Source organism: Mobula hypostoma, chromosome 29, assembly GCF_963921235.1.
Source record: "Mobula hypostoma chromosome 29, sMobHyp1.1, whole genome shotgun sequence".
Classification (NCBI taxonomy): Eukaryota; Metazoa; Chordata; class Chondrichthyes; order Myliobatiformes; family Myliobatidae; genus Mobula; species Mobula hypostoma.
Genome location: NC_086125.1, coordinates 479,325 through 499,761, shown reverse-complemented (window position 1 = coordinate 499,761; position 20,437 = coordinate 479,325). Strand labels below are relative to the sequence as shown.

Genomic DNA, 20,437 nt, shown 5'->3' with positions numbered 1-20,437 from the left:
TAACTATGAAGTTAATCTTCACTGAATAGGATCCAGACATCAAGTACTTCCTTTCAAGAACACATCATCAGTGCCTACCAGAAAACACCTGCACTGCCGCCTTTAATCAATAATTCTTGTTCACGATACTTTGCAACAGCTAGTATGACCATACGCCCATCATGCCTTAGGATGAACCCAATCCTGGAGGGTGTATATATCTTCTCTCCTATTCCTTAAAGTTACAAGGTCAATTAATATCTGGGCTGCAGTATTAAAGCAACTTACAGAAAGAGTCAAATATTTCCATTTAACTCTAAAGCTGGCATCTACCTAACAATGCTGGCAAGTGCTGGAAATCCGCACATAAAATGCTGAAGGAACTCAGCAGGTCAGGCAGCATCTGTGGAGAGGAATAAAGAATCAATGTTTCCGGCCGAGACCCTTCATTAGGACTGGAAGGGAAGGAGGAAGAATCGAGAATAAGGGGGTGGAGATGTACAAGTTGGCAGATAGTAAGATAAGCCAGCTGAGGGGGAAGGTGGGTGAGGGGGAAGGTGGGTGAAGGAAGGGAATGAAGTGAGAAACTGGGAGGTGATGGATGGAGTAGGTAGCTCCCTATTACAACTGGAAGGGGATAATTGAAAGATACCTCTCAGCTTCTCATTTTGTCTCCCCTCCATTACCCACCCACCTCCTCCTCCTTATATGGCTTCACCCATCAGCTGCCAGCTCGTACCCCTTCTCCTCCACTCAGCATTCTTATTATTCTGGCCTGCCCCCTTCTTTTCCAGTCCTAGTGAAGGGTCTTGTCCTGAAAGGTCAACTGTTCGTTCCTCCCCAGTGAAAAGTTGTGTAGGCATGCCTTGTCTATGAAATAATCAGACCAATCCATCTTGGCTACGTACAATACAATGAGCTGAGTAGCGGAAGCTCTAATATTCACATTTATTCACCAGTAGTCTAAATGTCGATGTTGAATTTGAGCTTCACCAAGATTGCATTTCAGATTTCATTAGCTGCAAAATAGTGACTATTCTTGACATCCAAATGGCATTCAGCAATGTGTCAACAAGGAGTCTGTTAAAACTGAAGTTATTGTTCATGGTTCAAAAATGACTCTGGAAGAACTTAATCAGAATCTATTTCTTCAAAGGTACCACTTGACCCGTGGGGGTCTTCTACCTTTCAGTTTTTCCAGTACCTGCACTCTGTATTGTCTTGATGTTCATGTTGTAGATCTCTCATTCTTAATGGAACAGAAGGACATTGAAGTTCCAAGTGCACATAGTGGCCACTTTATTATGTACAGGATGCACTTAAGAAAGTGGTCACTGAGTTTATATTTGTGGTCTTCTGCTGTAGTTCATTCATATACTCTTCTATACATCACTGTTGTAACATGTGGTTATTTAAGTTATTGTCACCTTCCTGTCAGCTTGAAATAGTCTGTCCATTCTTCACTGACCTCTCTCATTAACAAGGAGTTTTTGCCCACAGAACTGCTGTTCACTGAATGCTTTTTTCTGTTTTTCACACTATTCTCTGTAAACTCTAGAGGATGTTGGGTGTGAAAATTCCAGAAGATCAGCAGTTTCTGAGATATTCAAACAACCACATTTGGCACTAACAATCATTCCACAGCCAAAGTCAGTTAGATCATATTTCTGATGTTTGGTCTGAACAACTGAATATCTTGACAAGGCCTGCACACTTTTATGCATTGAGTTGCTGTCATATGATTGGCTGATTGGAAGTTTGTACTAACGAGCAGGTGTACAGGTGAATCTGATAAATTGATCACTGATTGTATATGATTGCATGTAAATGGCTGGTGTAGAAAGCATTTTTAATTGCCTTTGTCAGTCAGGGCATTGCGTATGGGAGTTGCAATGTCATTTTGCAGTTGTACAAGACGTTGGTGAGGCCACATTTTGAATATTGTGTTCAGTTTTTGATCACTCTACTGCAGGAAAGATGCCATTAAGGTGGAAAGAATGAAAAGGAGACTTACTATGAAGCTGCTGGCACTTGTGGGTCTGTTGTGAGGTCGAGCAGTTGAGACATTCTTCATTGGTGCCTCGTAGAATGTGGGTGTTCTTAGAGACATATGTAAAATCAAGAGGGGCACAGACTTATTGCCAGCTTAGGAAAATCAAGAACTAGAGAATGAACGTTTAATTAGAATGAGAGGGTATTCATGTAGTCAAAACCCAAGGGGCACTGTTTTCACCCTGCAATTGGCTGGTATATGGAATAATTTTCAGAGGAAGTTCTTGAGGTGGTTATAACACCATGGTGGTAGTGCGATCACTTGAGTTGAGTATGATATTTTCCCAAGGAATTTTCTATTGGTGGGTCCTCAGGTGGCTGTAGAGGCCGATCCAGGATCCACATATTCTGCTGCTGTGTGGGTAAGAGTAGGTAGTGGCTGTGGTTAACAGTTTGACCTCTTGGTTGTTCAGTCTCCCCTTTCACCGCTGCCGCCGGTTCTCTACGGCACGATGGAGGTCATCCTATGTAGCGCAGCTCCCTCTTGAACAGATTTCCTCCAGGTGTATCTATTGAGTGCAATATCTTCCCAGTTTTTAGATGTCATGTTAAATTTCTTCAGGCTGATTTTGATGTTTAACTTTGAAGTATTTCCTTTGCCCACCAGGGGCTCACTGACCTTCCTTCAATGGGGAGTAAAAGGATGTGTCTGGGGAGACGTGGGTTTGGCATCCAGGTGACACAACCTATCCATCAGAGCTAGTGTTGCTTTATCATGTTGGCCTCCTCCAGTACACTGGTGTTAGTGCATCATTCTTCCAGCTGATCCTCAAAATCTTTCATAAGGATCATTGGTGATACTGTTCCAGTGTTTTCAGGCACCCGGTGGTCCAGGATTCAGCTCTGTACAGTAATGTGAGAAGGACAACTATTCTATAGATCAAAAATTTTGTTTGGACCTATAGGTCATGATCTTCAAAGATTCTTTTCCTTAATGTTTCATAGACTCTACTAGCATGACTCACAATAAAATTGTTTAAGAAGCATGGATAAGTACATGGATAGGTAAATTTAGGGAAGCAGAGAAGTGGGACTAGCTTAAATGGGATCTTTACTGCATGGGCAGTTGGGCTGAAACCCTATATAGATGAGGCAAAGATTTAATTTCACCATGCAGCAGGGATTTAAAGGCAGTAGGACTACCTCCTTAACAAGACACATAATTAATTTATATGGGCAACACACATCAATGTTGCTGGTGAACGCAGCAGGCCAGGCAGCATCTGTAGGAAGAGGTACAGTTGACGTTTCAGGCCGAGACCCTTCGGCAGGACTAATTTATATGGAGCTGTTTTCAGTCTGGGACAGTTTTGGGGGGAAGGTGTAATAGACAACTGGTGCAGGAGTAGGTCATTCGGCCTTTCTAGCCAGCACCGCCATTCACTGTGATCATGGTTGATCATCGACAATCAGTACCCAGTTCCTGCCTTCTCCCCATATCTCTTGACTCCACTATCTTTAAGAGCTCTATCTAACTCTTTCTTGAAAGCATCCAGAGAATGCTTTCAAGAAAGAGCGCACGCGGCCTCTCCGGTGAAATGATATCGTATTTGTTAAATAGGGGCCGTGCACAATCCTGATTTGATGCGAGATGGATGTGAGAAGCATGGAGGAACATCAGGAGAAACTTCTGAAATGCCCAGTTCGCTGCCGCTGCTACTGTGCGATCGAGAAACTCTGGAGGGAAGGCCCCAAATCCTCGGCTTTGCCTGTTGCTGGCAGCTGGGGCTGGGGTCGAAGCGCTCAACAGAGATGGTGCTCGGGGTCGGAGGCTCGAAGTTTTCGGACGGACTGAGAGTCAGACTGTGGTCGGGTACTTCCAGGATGCCGCATTGGCAAGTTTGCGGCGCTGGAAGCTCATGGTAGGGAGAGTTTTCTTCCTTCTACCATCTGTTTGAGATGTTGGGACTTTCGAGAGACTTCGAGACTTTTTTTTACCGTGCCCATGGTCTGTTCTTCTATCAAATTACGGTATTGCTTGCACTGTTGTAACTATATGTTATAATTATGTGGTTTTTGTCAGTTTTTCAGTCTTGGTCTGTCTTGTGTTTCTATGATATCACACTGCAGGAACATTGTATCATTTCTTAATGCATGCATTACTAAGTGACAATAAAAGAGGACTGCATGTCCTCATAATCTAATCTAATCTAAATGGCCTCCACTGCCTTCTGAGGCAGAGCATTCCACAGATTCACAACTCTCTGGGTGAAAAAGTTTTTCTTCAACTCCATTCTAAATGGCCTACCCCTTATTCTTAAACTATGGCCTCTGGTTTTGGACTCCCCCAACATTGGGAACATGTTTCCTGCCTCTAGCGTGTCCAATCCCTTAATAGCTTTATATATTTCAATCAGATCCCCTCTCATCCTTCTAAATTCCAGTGTATACAAGCCCAATCGCTCCAACCTTTCAACATATGACAGTCCCGCCATCCTGGGAATTAACCTCGTGAACCTATGCTGCACTCCCTCAATAGCAAGAATGTCCTTCCTCAAATTTGGAGACCTAAACTGCACACAATACTCCAGGTGTAGTCTCACCAGGGCCCTGTACAACTGCAGAAGGACCTCTTTGCTCCGATACTCAACTCCCCTTGTTATGAAGGCCAACATGCTATTAGCTTTCTTCACTGCCTGCTGTACCTGCATGCTTATTTTCAGTGACTGATGAAGAAGGACACCTAGATCTCGTTGTACTCGCCTTTTCCTAACTTGACACCATTCAGATAGTAATCTGCCTTCCTGTTCTTGCCACCAAAGTGGCTAACCTCACATTTATCCACAATAAACTGCATCTGCCATGCATCTGCCCACTCACCCAACCTGTCCAGGTCACCCTGCATTTTCATAACATCCTCCTCACATTTCGCACTGCCACCCAGCTTTGTGTCACCTGCAAATTTGCTAATGTTACTTTTAATAATAATATAACTCAAAGTTCATGATCCTTTTGTTCATTATCTCTTTTCCAATTCATTGGGTTGTTTCCCAGAGTTGGAAATGTTAAAATGTTCATGTTTGTCCTGCCTGGGTTTGTGCTCAATATTATTTTTTCTTTTGAATCATCACTTGTGTTATTAAGGATACACGCAGAAACCATAGAGAAAACAAGTGGTGAAATAGAATGCCTCGCCCAGAATGCCAGAACAAAAGATCCAGAAATTAGATTCCGCTCTCTGATGTTTTGGGTTGAGCACATACTAGATTTTCATCTTGGCTCTCGCTCTGACCCAGATAGGCAAGAAGTAAAGCCAAAACTCTCACATAAATGGCTGGAGGCTGATCATTTAATCTGACGCATGTTTGCCCTGCTTGCCATTTCTTGTGCCCAACAGCACTCTGGTTTCCATACTCACAGGACATCATGACCATTCACTACATCCTTGTGCTTGTTGCTGCCGCTGCCTGCTGGGGTGAGTAATCGAACAGCTCGGTCTCTAACGGTAAAGCTCCGCTCAGGCTTCGAGGGTGGAGAGGAGAATGAGACAATGCCATAGAGCCAGAAGAAGCATGAAGCAGGGCAATGGGGTGTATTCCTCAGTGTGGACGTTGTGGCTCACTTGGCAAAAAGAAGATAAATTGGCAGGGTCCCATGGTGAAGGATTCTCCAAAAGTCATACAGAGCTAATGCACCCTCCTAGACACAGGTATGTGAGAAGGGGTTGGTTTGTGTGTGTGGGGAGGGGAGAGCTTCTGGGCAACACTAAAGATGTAAGTGAGAAGGATCAGAGGCCCTATCTATAATCTATCTAGAACCTTTATATCTTGTATTTAGAAGGGGTCAGGGAGAGAATTAGAGAAATAAGCATATGGATAAAGGCATTGTTATATATGGGGCTGGGTGCAGGAAGGCATTTGGGGTGTGGAGATTTCTAGATCAAATCCACTTCCCACATATAAGGCACAGACATAGGGGGCAGAATCAGACAGGAGCTATTAAAAATTCCCACGTTCAGGATGAGGTGGGAATAGTGGTAGAGGGACTCCAGAAGAAGGGTTAGAGGCACCTTGACAGTTACGGAGGAGGGGGCTGTTTGCAGATTTAGAAGGGTTTTCTCTGAAACAGGAGGGAGGGGTTCGCGGGATCTTCTCATAGATACGTCAAAGAGCTGTGCCCAGATACAGGAGAAATAGAAATATATAAGCACTTTAGAGACTATCCCTAATATGAAATATAAAAGTGACTTTAGACTGCAAGGGTAAGGAAGTGCGTGTGCGTTTCGGCGAAGGGGTTTGGATACAGGGCGGAACGCAAGAATTGGAGTATGAGAGAGAAATGCAAGATAATTTTCTGATCTCATACCGTCTGATATTCAAGTTTGAACAAAGGCTGGAAAGTGAAATGTGGTCACAAAGTAATTGTCCAGTCATTGCATGCAACACCCTTCCCAATGACGTCTCCAACACTGGCGTTACAAACTATGCCCCAGGCTGTTCGAAGACAGACATAAGATTGTGTTGGGATGAAAACTAATCATCGCTCTGCAGATCTCCTCATTGTGTGTCTCAGCTCTCAGTAATCCAATACTGAGGGTGTGTACCGACAGCAAAATGGAGAATAGGTGTCTTGCAGTATTGGCGCATTTCTCTTCTCAGAAAGCCTCCCTGACTAATGTAATTAAAACATCGTGCGAGAGATTCTTTTCAGAATGCCCTATATTGTAGCGCGTTTGATGAATATTGATTGAAGTAATTTCAGATAACTAGATTTTACAGTTTTTGTTAGAATTAGCCGGTAATGATATAGTCTTCTAGCTACAACTTTAGTTCGTAGTTTTCTGTTGACCTAGAGTTTCTGATTTAACCCGTCGAGTCTGTTACGTATGCGCGGAACAAGAACAGAACGACAACTGTAAAGTACGATTAAACGTTTTTACTAAATCGATAATAGTAAAGGTATGCACTGGGCAATTTACAGTGTGGGAGCGACAAATCGAGACAAGACGTGCCCATTTCAGAGACCATTCCCCAAAGAGAGAGGAAGAGCCCTCAGAGCGCAGGAGGCGCAATCGATTCACTGTATTTGCATGCGCGCTTGCCACATTCTCGCAATCGACCTGATACGGTACAGAGTCTATACTGCGAGATCGTGAAAAGTCTCTGCCCTCTCCAAGTAGCGGTACAAATCGCCTCCTTCCGATCCCGTTTCAAGTTTTCATTTGGAAATGGGATGCAAATCGGCGTGTAACCGTGCGCTTTCTTTTCTCTGCAGCCCAAGCGCTTGAGTGTAACCATTGTGAATGCCTTGGCAAAGGGAAGAAATGCATTGATTCGGTTGTGTCCTGCGATTCTAATCACACGCAGTGCATCGTGGTGTACTACGAACGCCGGCCCTGTAAGTGACCGATCATAGTGGTGACCACAGCTCACTTCATCAATCACAATAATGTCACGATCTCAGTCCTTCAAGTACAAAGGCACACACTCGGTTCAATCGACCTGTTAAGTTCATGACTCTTGTCGTTTTATGAAAGGTATATGACTTTATTTCTTTTTGTTTTCTATTTTTTGTGAGGGTGTCATTCTGTCCTCCTACTTTCTTATCTGTTCTCAAACTTTGCTTTCCTCTTTTTTTTTGCATTTCTCAATGGTGACAATTGGCTCTTTGTTGTTCCTTGAGTTCCCTTTGTCTCGTGAAAATGTACGAAATGGATCACGCAGGGTCAGTCTTTGAGTGAGTTTAAAATAAAGATGTACAGATTTCTGAATATCAGGGGATTAGTGGATATTGAGCAGAAGTAAACGACGCTCTGGTGGGTGATCACCCTCCATTAAAGTGATTGGTCGAACCAGATTCCGTAACAAGTGTCATTTTTACCTCTCGATTTATTACGATTTCTTCGCATACATTTTCTACTTTGAAAATATCCAACGATTCTGCTTCCATAACTCTCTGCGATAGTGTACTTCAAATATTCAGTCCTTTCATCTCTGTTTAAACAAACTACTTTCTAGGTGAGATAAACATTATCGCATCATCTTATCCTGTCAAACCCTTCACAATCTCGTTTCATTAAGAATACATCCAATTCGTCTAAATTCCAATTAATCCAGTTTAGTCATAGACTCGCAGAGTTCTACAGCATGGAAACGGTTCCTTTGGCCAACTGGTCCGTGCAGATCAAATTGTCTATCAGGGCTAATTACGTTTGACTGTGTTTTCCTATAATCTGTCTAAACTATATCCGTCCACTAACCTTCCTAAATGTATTTTAAACATTACAATCATATGGTTCAATATTTCCACCATCTTCTGTGAGGAAAAAAAGTCAGTTTTATATATTCCCCCACTTTAAATTATGTCTTCTACTTTTAGAGTCCCTACCCTGATTATTCTTTCCTCATAATCAGCCACCCAATTTCAGAGATCATAGAACATGGAAGAGTACAGCTCAGGATCAGGCCATTCGGCCCACAATGTTGTGCCAATCCAACTAAAAAGCAAATCAAAAACACCCACATACTAATCCCTCCTACTTACACCATGTCTATATCCCTCTATCTTCCTTACATCTATATGCCTACCAAACATTGCTTAAAGGACTCTAATGTTTTTGTGTCTACCACCATGCCAGGCAATGCATCCCAGGCATCCATGACTGTCTGAGTAAAAACCTTCACAGTCGGACGTAGCCCGTCTCACCTTTAATGTATGCCCTCTGGTATTAGACATTTCAGCTCTGGGAAACAGATACTCTCTATCCACTCCATCATAATCTTGTAAACCTCTATCAGATCTCCCTTTAGCCTCTGAGCTCCAGAGAAAACAACCCAAGTTTATCCAATCTCTTGTGATAGCACGTGTCCTCCAAACCAGGCAGCATTCTGATAAATCTCTTTTGCACCCTCTCCAAAGCCCCGACATTCTTCTTATAGGGGGGCAACCAAAGCTGAACACAGTACTCCAGATGTGGTCTAACCAGAGTTTTATAAGGCTGCAACATAACCTGCTGGCTTTTGAACTCAGTGTATCGACAAATAAAAACAAGCATTCCAAAAGCCTTCTTAACCACCTTATCGACACTTTCAAAGAGCTATGAACACGGATCCCAAGATCTTTTTGCGTAGCAGCACTGTTAAGGATCTTGAATTAACAGTGTCCTGTATCCTTGCATTTGCCCTACTGAGGTGCAACACCTCACATTTATCTGGGTTAATCTTCACCTGCCATTCTTCAGCCCATATCTGCAACTTGACGAGCTGTATTTTTTGCCAGTCCTCTACAAAATCCACAACTCCACCAATCGTGATATCATGCACAAAATTACTAACCTACTCATCTACATTTTCATCCAATAATTTATATACATTACAGACAGCAGAGGTCCCAGCAGATCCCTGTGAAGCTCCACTAATTACAGACCTCTAGCTCAGATAAACCCTTGCATCCAGTACCATCATCTTTGTGAAGTTCATCCAAAGAAGTTTTAAGATTTCATAAATAATGAGACTATTTCTGAATTTCAAACATGGTTTCATAACATGGCAAATTTGTACATAAGAACGTAAGAAATTGGAGCAGGAATAGGCTATCTGGCCTGTTGAGTTTGCTCCACCATTCAATAAGATCATGGCTATCTAACCGTGGACTAATCTCCAACTACCTGCCTTTTCCCCATAACCCTTAATTCCCCTACAATGCAAAAATCTATCCAACCATGCCTTAAATATATTTACTGAGGTAGCCTCCACTGCATCATTTGGCAGAGAATACCACAGATTCACCACTCTTGGGAAAAGCAGTTCCTCCTCATCTCCATCCTAAATTTACTCCCCCAAATCTTGAGGCTATTTCTCCTAGTTCTGGTCTCACCTACCAGTGGAAACAACTTTCCTGCCTCTATCTCATCTATCCCTTTCATAATTTTATATGTTTCTATAAGATTTTCTCTCTCCCTTCTGAATCCCAGTGAGTACAGTTCCAGGCGAGTCAATCTCTCCGCATAGGCTAACCCCATCATCTCTGGAACCAACCTGGTGAACCTCCTTTGCACCATCTCCAGAGCCAGTATATCCTTCTTCAAGTAAGGAGACCAGAACTGCATGAAGTACTCAAAGATCACTTTGTTCCTTTGACTCATTCAGTTATACCTTCCAAGTTAAAAACTTCCTCTCTATTCTTCATGGTAAGATATACTAACTGACATTTATACACATTATGCATGATTTGCGGATTCTACGAATGTTCTAATGTCCTGTAATTTATTGTGATATTCCTTAGTAATGGCCACATCTTCCCCGAATTTCTATCATGCATGAATTCATAATGATTTCCTTGTTTGCTGAATTTCATTAAGAGGATCTCATTAAAAGCTATTGAATATCAAAAAGTCTAAAGAGTGAACATGGAGTTTCATATGGTTGGAGAGTCTAGGACCAGAGGACACAGCCTCAGAATAGAAGGATATCACTTCAGAACAGCAATGAGGAGAAATTTCTTCAGACTGCTAGTGATCAATCTGTGGAATTCACTGGCACAGACAGCTATGGATGCCAAGTCACTGTGTATATTTAAAGCAGAGTTCTTGATTTATAATGGCATCAAATGTTATGAGTAGAAGGCAAGAGAAAGGTGTTGAAAGGGACAATAAATCAGACATGATGGACTGGCAGAGCAGACTAGGTGGACCTCAAGGCCTAATTCTGCTCCTATATCTGTTGGTTTTTAGGTCTTATGAATATACACCATTCATACAAATTGTCAAGTGCTCCTTGTGGAAACTAATAGACAACCTATCCCATTGTGCTACAGTTTATTTCCTTTGTTTGTTTACTATTGTGAAGACAGCACCAAATGATTTCTGTTGTCTGTCCCCACGCTGCTTCCCTGACCTATTTCAATAGTTTGATGTGTAGTACCTTAACAAATGTATTTTGCAACTGATCAATTGACTTGTGCATATTGGATTTGTCACCTCCTTAAAACTATTGTGGCAACTTAGTTTTCCACATTTGAAATGTGCATTGTTTATATATTTCATACATTCTTATATTTTATTCTTCCCTTCTCCATTTTAGTCAGAATATCAATACTTTTTCCCTTCCTGAAATACATTATCTATTCATAAGATTTACTACATTATATATATTTTAAACTAACTGATTACATGTGCAGTCATGCCATACTTCCTTAATTCTCTGAGAACGTGTGGGTGTAAATCATCTACAGCAGGGGACTAATTCCCTTTAAAATTAATTAAGACCATAAGATAAAGGAGCAGAATTAGACCATTTGGCCCATCGAGTCTGCTTTGCCATTCAATCATGGCTGATCCTTTTTTTTCCCCTATCCTCAGCCCCACTCCCCAGAACCATTGATGCCACATCCAATCACAAACCTATCAAACGCTGCCTTAAATGCACCAGTGACCTAGCTTCCACAGTTACCTGTGGTAACAAATTCCACAAGTTCATCACCCTCTGGCTAAAGAAATTTCTGCGCATGTCTGTTTTAAATGGACGCTCCTCTAACCCAAGGCTGTACCCTCTTGACCTAGACTCCCCCACCATAGAAAACATCCTTTTAACATCTACTCTGTCTAGGCCTTTCAATATTCAAAAAGTTTCAATGAAATCCACCCTCATCATTCTAAATTACAGCATGTACAGACCCAGACCATCAAACGTTCCTCGCATGATAATCCTTTCATTTCTGGAAACATCCTTCTGAGCTTCTTCTGAGCTTTCTCCAATACCAGCATATTTTTGACAGATGACCAGTCCAAAACTGTACATAATACTTAAGGTGAGGCCTCAACTGTGGCTTATAAAGCCTCAGCATCACATCTCCTCTGTATTTACTTCCAAGCACCTTAAAACTATGCCCGCTCATGCTAGCCATTTCAGCCCTGGGAAAAAGCTTTTGACTATCCACATGATCAATGCCCCTCATCATCTTCTACACCTCTATCAGGTCACATCCCATCCTCCATCGCTCCAAGGAGAAAAGGCCGAGTTCACTCAACCTATTCTCATAAGGCATGCTCCCCAATCCAGGCAACATCCTTGTAAATCTCCTCTGCACCCTTTCTATGGTTTCCACATCCTTCTTGTACTGAGGCGACCAGAACTGAGCACAGTACTCCAAGTGGGGTCTGGCCAGGATCCTATATAGCTGCAACATTACCTCTCGGCTCTTAAACTCAATCCCACGATTGATGAAGGTCGATGCATCATATGCCTTCTTAACCACAGAGGCAACCTGTGTAGCAGCTTTGACTGTCCTATGGACTCCGACCCCAAGATCCCTCTGATCTTCCACACTGCCAAGAGTTTTATCATTAAAGCTATATTTTGCCATCATATTTGACCTACCAAAATTAACCACCTTACACTTATCTGGGTTGAACTCCATCTGTCACTTCTCAGCCCAGTCTTGCATCATGTCAATGTCCCACTGTAACCTCTGACAGCCCTCCACACTATCCACGACACCCCCAACCTTTGTGTCATCAGCAAATTTACTAACCCATCCCTCCACTTCCGCATCCAGATCATCTATAAAAATCACGAAGAGAAGGGGTCCCAGAACGGATCCCTGAGGCACACCACTGGTCACTGACCTCCATGCAGAATATGACCTGTCTACAACCACTCTTTGCCTACTGTGGGCAAGCCAGTTCTGGATCTACAAAGCAATGTCCCTTTGGATCCCATGCCTGCTTACTTTCTTAATAAGCCTTATATGGGGTACCTTATCAAATGCCTTGCTGAAATCCATATACACTACATCTACGGTCCTACCTTCATCAATGTGTTTAGTCACATCCTCAGAAAATTCAATCAGGCTCGTAAGGCACAACCTGCCTTTGACAAAGCCACGCTGACAATTCCTAATCACATTATGCCTCTCTAAATATTCATAAATCCTGCCTCTCAGGATCTTCTCAATGAACTTACCAACCACTGAAGTAAGACTTACTGGTCTATAATTTCCTGGGCTATCTGTACTCCCTTTCTTGAATAAGGGAACAACATCCACAATCCTTCAATCCTCCGGAGCCTCTCCCGTCCTCATTGATGATGCAAAGATCATCACCAAAGGCTAAGCAATTTCCTCCCTCGCTTCCCACAGTAGCCTGAGGTACATCCCGTCCGGTCCTGGTGACTTACCCAATTTGATGCTTTCCAAAAGCTCCAGCATATCCTTTTCCTTAATATCTACATGCTCAAGCTTTTCAGTCCACTGCAAATCATCCCTACAATTGCCAAGATCCTTTTCCGAAGTGAATACTGAAGCAAAGTAATCATTAAGTACCTCTGCTGTCTCCTCTGGTTCCATACACACTTTTCCACTGTCACACTTGATTGGTCCTAGTCTCACATCTTATCCTCTTGTTCTTCACATACTTGTAGATGCCATGGGGTTTTCCTTAATCCTGTACACCAAGGCCTTCACATGGCCCCTTCTGGCTCTCCTAATTTCATTCTTTCTTTCTTTATTAATCTTTTTATTGATTTTTTAAAAAAGCATAAATACAGTCAAGAGGAAAATTAGTTCAAATATATATATCAGTAACAATATAAACCAAGATTAAGACAAACATTGTCAAAATCATAGACATTGTTAAGCTACTATGAAGTATATAATAATAAAAAAAATGAAAATAACAACTCTCCTTTTACCAGTTTATGAAAGGAAAGGAAAGAACATTGGATTCTGAATGAAAAGAGAGAAAAAAAGCCCCAGTACACTATAATAAAACAAAAAAAAAAGGACTGGGCAGTCCATTTTGAGGATACAACCAAAAAAAGAAAGTCTTTCTGATCAAATCTAAAACTTTGAAAAAAAAAAGATTGAAAGAGTAATAAATCAAATTAAATGAAAATATTGGATAAAAGGTTGCGATATTTGCTCAAATTTAAAGGATGTATTAAATGTCCGACTTCTTATTTTCTCTAAACTTAAACAGGACATAATGGAGGAGAGCCAATAAAAGACCGTAGGTGGATTAGAGTCCTTCCACTTCAATAAAATGGCTCTCCTAGCCAGTAAGGTTGAAAAGGCTATCATATGTTGAGTGGAAACAGGAATATTTCCTGTTTCTGATGAGATAATCCCAAAAATTGCCATAATCAAGTGAGGTTGTATACCCAGATCCAAGACTTTTGATAGTGTTTTAAAAACATCTCTCCAAAAGTTATCTAGCTTTCTACAAGACCAATACATATAAGTTAAGGTGGCTAATTTCATTCTTAAGCTCCTTTCTGATAGCATTATAATCTTCTAGATCTCAACGATTACCTAGTTTTTTGAACCTTTCGTACGCTCCTTCTTTTTGTCTTGACTAGATTTACAACAGCCTTTGTACACCATGGTTCCTGTACCTTACCATCCTTTCCCTGTCTCTTTGAAACGTACCTACGCAGAACCCCACGCAAATATCCCCTAAACATTTGCCACATTTCTTCCGTACATTTCCCTCACAACATCTGTTTCCAATTTATGCTTCCAAGTTCCTGCCTGATAATCTCATATTTCCCTACTCCAATTAAACATTTCCCTAACTTGCCTGTTCCAATCCCTCACCAATGCTATGGTAAAGGAGATGGAATTGTGATCACTATCTCCAAAATGCTCTCCCACTGAGAGACCTGACAGCTGACCAGGTTCATTTCCCAATACCAGATCAAGTACAAGCCTCTCCTCTTGTAGATTTATCTACATATTGCGTCAGGAAACATTCCTGAACACACCTAACAAAACGATCTAAACCCTTCACTCTAGGGAGATGCCAGTCAATATTTGGGAAATTAAAATCTCCCACCACAACAACCCTGTTATTATTACTCCTTTCCAGAATCTGTCTCCCTATCTGCTCCTCGATGTCCCTGTTACTATTGGGTGGTCTATAAAAAACACTCAGTAGAGTTCTTGACCCCTTCTTGTTCCTAACTTCCACACACAGAGAGTGCGTAGACAACCCTTCCATGACTTCTTCCTTTTCTGCAGCCAGGACACTATCCCTGATCAACAGTGCCATGCCTCCACCTCTTTTGCCACCCTGCTTGTTGGAAAATATATAACAAATATTGTCACGTTTGTTAAATAACTTTTGTTCATTGGTAATTAACTTTATAATTCTTTTTACTGTCTATATTTGTTATTTTTTATTTTCTTAATACCTAATTATTGATTTCATTAGCTATGGTTTTACCACCTGAAGATAAAATATTCATCCCAGCTTCTGACTATTAGCCAACCCTTTGTGTGAGTCTACGTGTGAACCACAACTAATGATAACTTAATTTGTGTGGCAACCGTTAACATGACATTCTCTGAACTGTCTTCTTGAATCCTAAATAAACCACAACTACTGTTTCTCCCTTTTCCTTACATCATCACATTGCTAATACATTTTCCAATCATGTTTTTCCATTAAAACGCCTTCGACCTTTTTGAACTCATTGTGATTTTCCATGTCTTACCCTTGCTTCCTTACTACAGAACCCAACATTTCTAATCTAGCAAACTGACCTTTAACTACCTTGAACAGTAGTGCCATTATTTTCGGGTTTATTATTTTTTTGCAATTTCAATACTCCCCAGGACACGTCCCCCTGAATCTATCACTTTTCAGAATCAAATCGATTTTGGAAGATGGCATCCAATGTTTCTTTCAAGGTTATTGGATACATTGTTTACACCAGGGGACTGATCAACTTTTAGTTTTATTATTTACCTGATATATTTTGTTTTCTGGTAATATGAATTATTTCAAGTTTTTCTTCCCCACCACCCTCACAATCCCACCCCACTGCCACCCCACCCTGGATTTTAATTATTCATTAGTTTCAAGCACAACCTAAAGTAAGATTACAAGCACTGGTTCAAGGATTTAAAACCATTAGACCATAAAACCATAAGACTTAGGAGCACAATTAGACCATTCAGTCAATCAGGTCTGCTCCACCATTTTATCACGGCTGATCTGCATGCCACTCAACTCCATACACCTGCCTTCTCACCATATCCTTTGATGCCCTGACTGATCAGGAAATGATTAACTTCCGCCTTAAGTATACACACGTACTTGGCCTCCACCACAGTCCGTGGCAGAGCAATCCACAGATTCACTACTCTCTGGGAAAAAAAAATGTCCTTGCCTCTGTTCTAAAAGTTCACCCCTCAGTTTTGAAGCTGTGCCCTCTAGTTCTGGATATCCCCACCATAGGAAACATCCTCTCCACATCCACCCTATCTAGTCCTTTCAACATTCAGTACTTTTCAATGAGATCCCCAAGCATTCTTCTAAATTCCAATGAATACAGGCCCAAAACTGCCAAATGCTCCTCACATGTTAACCCCTTCATTCCCAGAATCAGCCTTGTGAACCTCCTCTGGACTTTCTCCAATGACAGCATACCCTTACTGAGATATGGGGCCCAGAACTGTTGACAATACTCCAAGTGCAGCCTGATTAGTGTCTCATAAAGCCTCAGCATTTTCTCCTTGCTTTCATGTTCTATTCCCTTTGAAATAAATCCGAACATTGCATTTGCCTTCTTTACCACGGACTCAACCTGTAAGTTAGCCTTCTAGGAGTCTTACACGAGGATTCTTAACTCCCTCTGCTGCCCTGATGTTTGAACCTTCTCCTCATTTTAATAATAGTCGGCACTATTGTTCTTTTTACCGAAATCCATCAACATACATTTCCCAACACCCTATTCCATCTGCCACTATTTTCCCCCATTTTTCCAATTTGTCAAAGTCCTGCTGCAATCACATTACTTCCTCAGCACCACCTACCACTCCACATACATATAATCTTGCCACAAAGCCATTAATTCCATTATCTAAATCATCGCAAACAATGTGAAAAGTAGTGGTCCCAATACTGACCCCTGAGGAACACCACTAGTCACTGGCAATCAAGCAGAAAAGGCCCCTTTTATTCCTATTTGCTGTGTCCTGCTTCTCAGCTATTCTGCTATCCATGCCAGTATCTTTCCTGTAATGCCATAGGATTTAATCTTGTTAAGCAGCCTCATGTGAGGCACCTTATCAAATGCCTTCTGAAAATCCAAGTAAATGACATCCACTGCTTCTCCTTTCTCCACCCTGCTTGTTACTTCCTCGAGGAACTCTAGCAGATTTTTCAGGCAAGACTTCCCTTTACAGAAACTATGCTGACTTTCACTTATTTTATCATTGGTCTCCAAGTACCCTGGAACCTCATCCTTAATAATGGACTCCAATACTTTCCCAACCACTGAGGTTAGGGTAACTGGCCTATAATTTCCTTTATTTTGCCTTCCTCCCTTCTTAGAGTGGAGTGACATTTGCAATCTTCTAGTCATCCAGGACCATGCCAGAATCAAATGAATCTTGAAGAATCATGACCAATTCATCTATTATCTCTTCAGCAACCTCTCTCAGGACTCTGGGATATAGTCCATCTGGCCCAAGTGGCTTATCCACCTTAAGACCTTTGAGTTTGCCTGGCACTTTTTCCTTTGTAACAGCAATGGCACTCACTCCTGTTCCCTGACAGTCACAGACCTCTGGCACACTGCTAGTGTCTTCCACAGTGAAGACAAATGCAAATTTCTCGTTAAATTCATCTGTCACTTATTTGTCCCCCATTACTACCTCACCAGCATAATTTTCCAGTGGTCCAATATCAACTCTCACCTCCCTTTTGCTCTTTATATAACTGAAAATAACTTTTGTTATCTTGCTTTGTATATTGTCTAGTCTGTCCTTATATTTCATCTTTTCCCCTCTTACAGATTTTTTAGTTGCTATTTTAAAAACTTCCCAATCATCCAACTTCCCACTCACTTTTGCTACATTATATGTTCTTCCCTTCGCCTTTATGCAGTCTTTAACCTTCTGTGTCAGCCACGGTTGTCCACCCCTGTCATTTGAGAATTTCTTCCTATGTGGGAGATATCTATCCAGTGCCTTGTGAACTATTCCCAGAAACTTCATCCATCTCTGCTCTGCCCTCATCCCCTCCAGTATCCTCCTCCAATTCATCAGGGCAAGATCCTCTCTCATGCTTCTGTAATTCTCTTTATTCCACTGTGATACTGATACATGTGACTTATGCTTCTCCCACTCAATTTGCAGTATAAATTAATTCATAATATGATCACTACCTCCAAAGGGTTCCTTTAAATTAAGCTGCCTAATAAGATTGGGGTTATTACACAACACCCAATCTAAGATAGCATTTCCCCAAGTAGTGTCAAGCACATGCTGTCCCAAAAAGCTATCTCATGGGCATTCAACAAATTCCCTCTCTTGCGATTTGACACCAACCTGATTTTCCCAATCCCCTTGCATATTGAAGCCCCCATTACAATTGTATCATTACCCTTATTTCATGCCTTTTCCAGCTCCCTTTACAATCTCAACCCCATATCTTATTTACTATATGATTCCCATGTATTTTGCCCTTGTAATTTATTAGCTCCACCCACAAAGAATCAACATTCTCTGACCAATGTCTCCTCTTTCTAAAGATGTAATTCCATCTCTTACCAACACTGTCTATGCCTTCCTGCCTGTCCTTTCAAATCAAAGTATATCCTTTGACGTTAAGCTCCCAACTATAGCCCTCTTTCAGCCATGACTCAGTGATATTCACATCATACTGACCAATCTCTAATTGTGCCATTGGCTTGTCATTCCTTACGTTCATATTACATCCATCATCTACTTGTAAACATGCTGGCTGACTCTCAGCTCTATCATCCTAGTTCCCATTCCCCTGCCATATTAGTTTAAACCACTCCCGACAGTTCTAGTAAATATGCCTGCAAGAATATTGCCCTCCCCCCATTCAAGTGCAACCTGTCCCTTTTGTACAGGTCCTACCTGCCCCAGAAGAATTCCCTATTGTCCAGAAATCTGAATTCCTGCCTCCGTTCCAATTCTTCAGCCACGCATTTAGCTGACACCCTATTCTATTCCTATACTCATTGTCACCTGGCATAGGCAACAGTACGGAGATTACTACCTTTGAGGTCTTGCTTCTCAGCTTCATTCCTATCCCTGTATTCTTTTATCAGGCCCTTCTCTCTTTTTCTTTCTATGTCATTGTACCAATATGTACCACGACTTCTGGCTGCTTACCCTCCCTTTTCAGGATATTGTGCAAACTTCCAGAAACATCTCGGACCCTGGCACTTGGGAGGCAAACTACCATCCGTGTTTCATTTTCCCGTCCACAAAATTGCCTATCTGTCCTCCTGACTATAGAGTCCCCAGTTAGTGCTTCCATACTAGTCAGATCCCTACCCATCTGAGCCACAAGGCCAGACTCAGTGCCAGAGGCATGGCCGCTGATACTTCCCCCAGGTAGGTCATCACCCCAACAGTACCCAGAAACTCCACTATCTCCACCAAATTTCCATTTATTTACATCCCTTTATGAAATTACATTCTTCTTCACACCTCATTCCAGAAAGCCATACGTTCGCCCTGCCTACCTCCCATAGTTTTTCACTAACTATGCATTTTTCTCCGTTCGCAGCCAATCGATATGTCCGGAACTGCGCCCAAACTCTGGAGTGTGACATCATCGATAAAACGGAAAATGAAACACGATTTCAGTACGAGTGCTGTGACACGGATCGTTGCAATTGACCCCCCCAACTGCGATGAGACCCGGCAAAGGGCTCACGTACGCGCTGCTCTCCTGCACATTCTTCATTAATGCAACTTTCTGATTCACCGATGGTTTTGACATTCATTATTGTTGATCAGGGTGATGGAATAAAATAGGTATCTGGAATCCTCTCCAAATATCTTTTAATGCTAGTTTTATGAATCTATCAGAAACATTAGACATTTATATCAGTGCTACATACAGACAGTAAAATTGCTAATAAAATATATTGTGCAGAATGCGTTAGAGCTCTGAGATCCTTGAGTGGAGAAAAAAAAAGAGTTCAGACTGCAATATTGCTACCAGCGCTGTGGGCATGAGGAGTCCAACGACCAAAACACATAGTACAAAGGAAAGGTCCACCTTGGTAGCAGAATTTTCCCAACGTCTAATTCAATTGTTCTTTCTCCTTGGGAAAGGAGTCTAATTGTTTTATAGTTTTCAATGGGATTTTAGCACTTTAACTTGCAGCGATCCTATTTGTCAGTCCATGCACATAGGATAATATGTTCAGTAGAATTTGAGACAACTGCCGCCCCTCCATTCTCATTCCAGCAGTTGATGAACTCTTGGTGCTCAAAGGCACGAAGCCGCCCACCGGTGCACCTTTCTCGGCAGGTGCATAAGGACTACGGCAACTAAATATTCAATAATTAAAGTGTAATTTTCAGGAGGGATGTGGGAGGTGAGCAAACCCAGACAATGCACGCAATCACTTCTAGTAATCATTTCAAGCACCCAATTATGCTAACCTATATCAACCCCTGGTATTCATGCCATATT

General features: G+C 41.7%; 1 protein-coding gene across 1 annotated transcript in view; it reads left to right on the top strand.

Annotated features, from left to right (window-relative positions):
• The window catches only part of LOC134339485 (weak toxin CM-9a-like), a 44,598-nt gene extending 24,717 nt beyond the window's left edge, over window positions 1-19,881 (top strand). The window contains exons 2-4 of the mRNA XM_063036037.1: window positions 5,369-5,446; window positions 7,246-7,368; window positions 19,520-19,881. Of these exons, the coding sequence (XP_062892107.1) occupies window positions 5,398-5,446; window positions 7,246-7,368; window positions 19,520-19,632 (285 nt within the window). The 5' untranslated portion in view covers window positions 5,369-5,397 and the 3' untranslated portion in view covers window positions 19,633-19,881. The remainder of the gene's footprint in view (window positions 1-5,368; window positions 5,447-7,245; window positions 7,369-19,519) is intronic.
• Window positions 19,882-20,437: the final 556 nt, after the last annotated feature.